General features: G+C 39.0%; 1 protein-coding gene across 1 annotated transcript; it reads left to right on the forward strand.

Annotated features, from left to right (window-relative positions):
• Nucleotides 1-245: 245 nt before the first annotated feature.
• On the forward strand, nucleotides 246-6778 carry LOC120534853. Its single transcript, XM_039762367.1, has 2 exons — nucleotides 246-259; nucleotides 1349-6778. Exons 1-2 carry the CDS (start codon nucleotides 246-248, stop codon nucleotides 5772-5774), a joined length of 4440 nt encoding a protein of 1479 aa, XP_039618301.1. The 3' UTR covers nucleotides 5775-6778.
• Nucleotides 6779-8052: the final 1274 nt, after the last annotated feature.

Genomic DNA, 8052 nt, shown 5'->3' on the forward strand with positions numbered 1-8052 from the left:
TGAGTCACTCAAGGACAGTCAGAGACTTGTCCCAAAGCCACTACAGAATTGTCATGTTTGTATACTTTAGGTCATTCTCGTGCAGAAAGGTGAATCGTTGCCTCCATAGGAGTAGGCTTACTTGAAGGATCTCTCTGTATTTGGCTGTATTCATCGTTCCCCTAATTCTGACTGGTTGACCTGTTCTTGCCACTGATCAGCACCCCCATAGCAAGATGCTGCCACCACCATACTTCACCGTAGGGATGGTACAAGAGAGGTGATGAGCAGTGCCTGGTCTTCACCAGGCATAGTGCTTGAAGTTACATTTTTGTCTCATCAGACTAGAAAATACTTACTTCAGGCTTTCATAGTAATTTAAATGCCATATGACAAACACTAAACAAGAGTTACAGGAGAAAGCTTGCATTTGTAATCCATTTAGTTAGCCAATAAAAGGTGTCATTTCAATTTCTCCTGTATCAATCTATGGCTAACACGGTACAACACTCTACTGCCAAGCAAGAGTTACTCACTCTACCATAAACGCCTGATTGATGTAGTGCTGCTAAGATTATTGTCCATCTAACAGTTTCTCCCTTCACAGCAGAGAGAACTGAATGTCAATTAGAGTAATCATCGGGTTCTTACTCAGTTTGGCCAAACAGCCAACTCTAGTAAGTTCTTCCATTTCACAATAATTGAGAAAACTATGCTCCTGGGAGCACTCAAAACTTTAGAAATAGTTTTATCCTTACACTGATCTTTGTCTCACCAATTATTTTGAAACATAAATTAAAGATTCTTCCTTGATTTTATGATCAAGTAAATGTAGAACTATGTCAAGAAATTTTAACATAATTCAACTTTTCACTTTTCTTTTTTAGTGAAATTTTCTTTTGATGACAATTCATTGACTCAGATCTGTCATTCAAGTTCAATAACCAACCATGGGGAATCAACCATCAGAAAGCCATGGATGTAACTGTTGTGTCTGTGGTACTAGGCTTCCTCCTTGCACATCATTTGATAACTTTAGAAAGGATTGGAAGGAGGGATATTATGTCTACATTTACAATGGTGGCCAATATTACAGAGAAGTTGGAGCAGACAATCAATACAAGTGCCCTGACTGCTTCTATCGGCCAATAAGAGAACGACTTGAAAGAGAAGAAATGGAAAAAAAGAAACGTGAAGAGGAAGAAAGAAGGAAAAGGGAGGAAGAAGAGCGGAGGCAAAGAGAAGAAGCAGAAAGACAAAGAAGAGAGGAAGAGGAAAGACGAAGAAAAGCAGAGGAAGAACAAAGGAGAAGACAGCAAGAAGAGGAGAGACAGAGAAAAGAGGCAGCAGAAAGAGAAAGAAAAGCAGAAGAGGAAAGGAGAAAAAGGGAGGAAGAAGAAAGAAGAAAACTTGCTGAAGAAGAAAGAAAAAAAAGAGAAGAAGCAGACAGGAAAAGAAGGGAAGAAGAGGCAAGACAAAAGAGAGAAGCTGAAGAAAGGGAAAAACGGGAGCTTCAAGAGAGGCTGGATCAGACGCTTAAGAATGCTAAGGCCAAATCAGAACAGGAAGAAGGCATAACCCGTGAGAAGATGGAGCAGAAAACCACAACAGACATTGTAGTCAGCCAGTTTGATGAGTTTGAAACTATCAAGGTTCACCTTGAGAATCGTGAAAATGATAATGAAAACCTCATAGATGTATTATGTGCCAAGAGTGGAATACCACTTTCTAACATGAAATTAACTGCACTCACCCCAAAGCAAGTGGAGAGTCTTTCCAAATCTCTGGAAACATTGCTTTTCCAAGATTGGCCTTCAAATCCCCCAGGCAGACTCGCTCTTGTCCATACACAGGTGCTGCTCACAGAACTTGTGCTCACAACTCTTAAAATGGAGGACAGCAGCTTGCAAGAGGTTGTCACCAACCAAGCCCAATATCTGGTAGAGACAATAAATAATGCTGGAGAAAATATAACTGAAATGTTTCATTTCACACAGGCTTTGCTGAAAGTACATAAAAGAATGCTGGAAAGCACATATCAATGTAATGTTGTAAAGATTACTAAGCAGATAACAAAGACAGAGAATCTTCCTGCAGAGGAAGTCTTTCTCTTGAAATTTCTAGAAATTCTACAAAAGTGCCTGAGAGAAGTCAATGAGCCAAAATATGGAAAAGAGATCACAAGTGTGGAGAAAAAGTGCTATGAGGTCTTGCTAAATGCAGCAACTCGATCCTATAATGAGGAAGCATACTCTGAACTGACCTGTAGACTTCTGAGGATTGTCCAGTCCAGCCTATGGCAGCCCAATGAAGCTATGGATTTTATGTATGACTTAGTAAAGAGCTGCAATGATCCTGTCCTACTCACGAAGGTGCTACATCTGATTGAAATCTACCGTGTCCCTCCAACCTGGAAAGATGAAAATGGTAAGAAGATCACTGACCACCTTGGAACAGAAATTCTGTATCAAGAATTTGAAAAGAACATGAAAAAAGAACCAGAAAAATCACTTGATACTGTTCTGGAAGAAATTAAAAAGACTGGAAGCATTGACATTCAAACTCTTGAAAAGGTGCGCTGCATTGTTTCAGGCATCCAAAAAAGAATTGCTGCACTCTCAGTGAGTGAACGTGGCATACTTGAAAATATACCAAAAGGTTCTCTGAGTAACAATAAAAATGCTCAAGACCTTGAAAAGATTTTATTCACGTTATGCAAAGGAGTGTTTAAAGTGAATAACTATTACCCAAGGGTGACACAGATGGTCACATGGTGCCTGCTAGCCTTGTCAAAATACAGTAACTTACTTGAGGTTGGCACTGGAGAAGGGAAGTCGTGCATCATAGCAATGTTTGCGGCCTTGCGAGTGCTGATGGGACAACAAGTGGATGTTGTTTCCAGTTCTTCTGTACTCTGTGAGCGAGATACAGAAGACTGGAGCCCCTTTTATAAGCTTTTTAGCATCACAGTGGATGTAAACACTAATAAAACCAAAGATGAAGAGAGAGCCATCTGTTACAAAGCTGACATTGTCTATGGTACAGTAGAGACTTTTGCAGCTGATTACTTGCGCCAGACTTTTGAGTTAAAACAAGTACGACCCAATCGTCAGTTTCACTGTATCATTGTGGATGAAGTGGATTCTTTGCTGTTGGATCGAGGAGTGCAGCTCACTTACTTGTCAAGTGATATGATAAGCCTTCAGCATCTTAACACAATCCTAGCCATGATCTGGAGTGTGGTAAATCAACATGGTTTGGTTGCCACAGAAAACAAAGTATTTATTCGTGGCCCTCCTGTACCTTTTTACAAAGGCATATTTGATTGTCTAAGTGGAGATAACCTGGGTCTAGAAGAACCAATTGATATATTGGAAATTGCAGAGCAGAACGGCCTTGTTCCATCTGGATTTTCAAAGGAAATTGGAGCCAGTGACAAAGATAAACTTAATGAGAAACTGAAAACTATTCCCCAGAATGCCATGTTAAAGTTTTTCAGTGTCCTTGAAGATTACGTTCCATATCACTTTTCAACATACATTCAAGACGCAAATGGAATACTTCAGCTGACTACTGATGACAACACTCCTGGACTTCCTTTCCTTGTGCTGGACAATGGACTCTGTTGTTTGCTTTGTGATTCAGATGAACAGCTCTGGGAGCCAGTTCGCAGTTATGTATTGGAACATCTCCAGTTCACGCCTTGTACCAACAATGATGAGAAACATAACATCCCAGGTTTTTTTAAAAACCTTGTTGAAACAAAAATTCAGACATGGGTAGAAAATGCATTTTTAGCAATCAAGCTGCAGCCAGACAGGGAATATGTTGTCAAAGGTGACTGCATCCTGCCAGTGGACTTCAAATCTACTGGGATTATTGAACTGAACAAAAAATGGGGAGATGGCCTGCAGCAGTTTCTCGAAATGAAGCATCAGACAAAGATCAGCACCATGTCCACAATAACTAATTTTATCTCCAATGTCTCTTACTTCAATAAGTATCAAGGCCAAATTTTTGGCACAACTGGAACTCTGGGCACTGATGCAGATATTCAATTTCTGTCCAAACTCTACCCAAACCTTACCACTTGCCGTATCCCTACATTTAATAGAAGAAAGTTATTTGAAGTTCAAGGAGAGATGACAAACACTTCAGAGGAATGGAAAAAGAAAATCTGCACTACAGTTCAGGGACAGATCTCTCCCAGTTCAACTGGAAAAGGCAGAGCTGCTCTAGTGATTTGCGAGAGCATCAACAGAGCCATTGAAATTGAAAAGGCGCTGAAACCTTTTGTGCATGGCCAGCTGAAACTCTATATACGCAGTGACAATGACAATGCAAAAATTTTAGATGCTGAGTTGGCACCTGGAGATGTGATTGTCGCCACTAATTTGGCAGGCAGAGGAACAGACATCAAAGTGTCTGGGGATGTCAATAACAGTGGGGGACTCTTTGTGGTTCTCACCTTCCTTTCCCAGAATGCAAGAGTGGAACTTCAGGCTTTTGGTCGCACAGCTCGAAAAGGAAAGCCTGGCTCAGCTCAGCTGATTGTGTGCAGTAACCACATGCCAGAATACCTTGGTGAGGTCAACACTCTAGGTGCAGCGAAAAAGATCAGAGATCAAGTAGCAAAATCACGTGTGCTACACTACTTAGATGATGATATTCCAGAGATCTTCTTAAGAGAAGAGTTATTTTCCCAGTATTGCAAGATTTTACTTTCTGTGTACAATGAGATTGAAGATGTGGAGGATGAGAAGGCAACAGTAGCTGTTCTAAATGAATACTGGGGAATATGGCTGCAACTCAAATCTAAGCCAATACTGGAATTGAAGAGAGATGAGCTGTTGGCTTCCTTGGCTTCTGATATTGCAAAGGCCAAACAACAGTGCAAAACAGAAGAATCTCCATGTTCTAGCATCTATCAGTACATCCGGTTTGGCAACAAAGAACTTTTTGATGAAAAATTTGAACTCAGCTCCCGGTTGTTTGAAAAAAGCATGGCTCTTGATCCATCTTGGGCTTCTATTGCTTTTTACAGCCATGCCTACTGCACAATAAAGCTGTCAAAAGACAATTACTTAAACAAAGCAATGGAAGATTTGGAAAAAGCAAAAGAATCTCTGGCCAATTTCAAAGAGCAATGTGTGGTGACCTTGCAGTTAGTTAAACTTGCTAGTAAATCCAAAGAGAGTGAAGAAACCACCAGATTCCAGAATCACATAATGACAAGATGCCAAGTACTTGATTTCTTTAATAAAAACATTGAGGAAGCCATTAAGAAGCTGAAAGAGATCAAGGATAAGGGAAGGGATGCTATTGTGGAAGAAACATCCGTTTTTGCACTGGTCCCAGATGCACAGTCTGAAGTTCATCAAGAACTCTATGAGTTTTACAAACTGGGCCTGGTCAACATCTATACTGTTAAGGAGAAGCCCAGATTCTGTTGGGAGGGTCTGGTTGTCTTCCTCCTGGGAGTTTTACAGCTTGTTGCAGGAATTATTCTTACTGCTGTAACTTGTGGCACACTAGCCAACATTGGTATGGCATTGATTAGTGAGGGAATATCAGACTGCATCAGTGGTGCCGAAGCCATGATAACTGGAGAATTCAGCTGGGCATCGTGGGCCATTGAGAAAGCAATTTCTGTTGGTCTCTCCTTGGTCAGCTTTGGAATTGGCAAGGTTATTGCCAAAGGCGCTAAAGCAACAATGACAGCAATCAAACACATTGGTAAGAAATTTGAAAGCTTTGCCCAAAGTACTCAGCAAACAGATCAAGACTGGGCTTAAGCAGGCTCTAAAGGATAACATAAAGAATGTTCTTAAATATGCTGGCAAAGAGATTGCGATTGAGGTCCTTAGTAAAACAGAAGATATAATTTTGGATAAAATTGTGGAAGAAATTAAAAATAAGGCCAAGGAAGCAGCAGTTGAATCAGTGCAGAAGAATATGAAACAGGAGCCCTTAAAGCCTCTGGCAAATACTGTGGTGCTGTCCCATCTAAAGGACGGCATGCAAGTGAATGTCCTGTTGTCAGAAAGCATTAGTACAGAGAGAATGAAGAATATCTTTAAGGAAGTTGCCGATACAGTGTTGGAATCAAATAAGGAGGGTCTGGAGTGGCAGGAAAAACTGCATTCTTCAATGCTTGAGGTCCTTGGTAATGCTTCTGAAGCGGCTAAAGGAAAAGTTAAAATTGCTCTGGGTATCATCCAAGCAACTTATTTGACTGCTTTGGCTTCAGATGCCATAGCTTCAGTCGTCACTATGTCTAATCAATTTAATGGAAAATACTGTGAGGATCTTGAGAAAATGATTAAAGAAAACAATATGGCAGAAAAATCACAAAAAATAGTGTTAACCACAGATGAATCCAAACTGTTAGATGGCTTTAAAGGGGAGCTGGCTATTGAAGTTGCAGGATCACTAGTGGATGTGCTTACTTTGGTTTTCCAGCAGAAATTCTCCAACCATCTTGTGAAATTTGCTCAAAATAAAGTTAATGGTAAAATTAATAAATTTATTGAAGATAAGATAAAAGTGGATGCTGATACTTTCATAAAGTCTAAAGAAGTTTCCACTGGAAATGTTGTAGATTACAAGAAAGATCTCACACCCATTGCAAAAAAATGCAGAAGGCTGTTAAAGACTATGCTGCTGATATTCAAAATACTAAAAGATCAGCCACTGTGGTTGACATTCGTGTGTTAGCTGAGGTCACAGGAAAAAGGATTGTTGTTCTCTCTGATAATAAAGGTGACATGAGAAAGATCCAAGCATTGAACCCCAATACGAAAACCATCACTGGTACCATAAGTGTGATTTACCGACCCAAGAGTGAGCAGTACCCCAATGGCCATTATGATGTGTGCATTAAAGGGAAAGTTGTAACTGTATCTGGTGATGGAAAGGTCTATACAGCTGTGGCTCGAGGGCTTGACCCTGATGGGTCAGAAAGCAAGGTAACTGAAAAAGCCACAGAGCTAAAGGCACTGAGCTCCAAAACTTTAACGGAGAATGTGTCTCAGTGGAGTGTAGTTATTCAGCGTAAAAAGTGGGTGGATGAGTTCAGAGGAGTAAGCATTAAACCTTAAAATATTGAGGCATTAGCTTAAGCAGGGTTTTCTGGTCACAACTATATCAGTTTAAGGCATTTATGCATAATCAGTAATCTAATTCTTAACTCTTTCATTAGAATTATTCAAAAAGTAAATTTTAAATGCTAATTATATAGTTCTAAAAATGAAATTGTTGTTTCTCATTTATCACAATTTTTCTAATAAAGGGTAAAGAAATTTGAAATGACAATTCCAAATAATGATTGAGCATATTTCTAAGTGTTTATGATACAAATAGTCAATTTCTGAAACTGTGTTCCTAATTATTTTACTTCCCTTGGTGTTTTTGGTATTGTATATTGTTCAGTAGACTCTCTTCATTGGTTAAAATCAAATTAGGTATTGGCAATGATTTAATTAAATGATTGAAAAGACAGTGAAAATCGTTTTTATGAAATTCCTTCTTAAGATTTGATTCACCAGCATATATAGTAGACTCTTTGCCCACAGTATTATATGAAATATAGCGACTTTCTGAGTTTCAAATCCTTTCAACCTCATTTGGATATTTCATTTTCCTTCAACTGGTAGTCGTGAGTTTCATTACAGTGAGGTCACACTATGCTGCACTTCAAACACATCAAAAGTTCAGAGTTAGGAACGTTCATGTTTTATCAGCATTACACCACTTCACTTTTGATGGCTAAGGCTCATTTTCTTTTCTAATTTTACAGCCCATCTATGAAGAAACTTGTAACTGTAGAGTGCTATGTAACTCAACTATCAGATCAATGATTTTATTAACAATGCACAGAAAGAAAAAATAAAATAATTTAAACTTAGCCTTCCCAATCTAATTGTTTGTCTTTCATTCCAAATAAAGCCAGTTAACAAATTAATAAATAAGTATTTAATTTACTAATTTCCAGAAAGGATAGAAAGCTTAACGTGAATATAATACACTTCAGATATTTGAAGACATGTTATTTAGCTCTGCACAGGTGCTGTG

The sequence above is a fragment of the Polypterus senegalus genome, chromosome 9, assembly GCF_016835505.1.
Source record: "Polypterus senegalus isolate Bchr_013 chromosome 9, ASM1683550v1, whole genome shotgun sequence".
NCBI classification, from domain to species: domain Eukaryota; kingdom Metazoa; phylum Chordata; class Cladistia; order Polypteriformes; family Polypteridae; genus Polypterus; species Polypterus senegalus.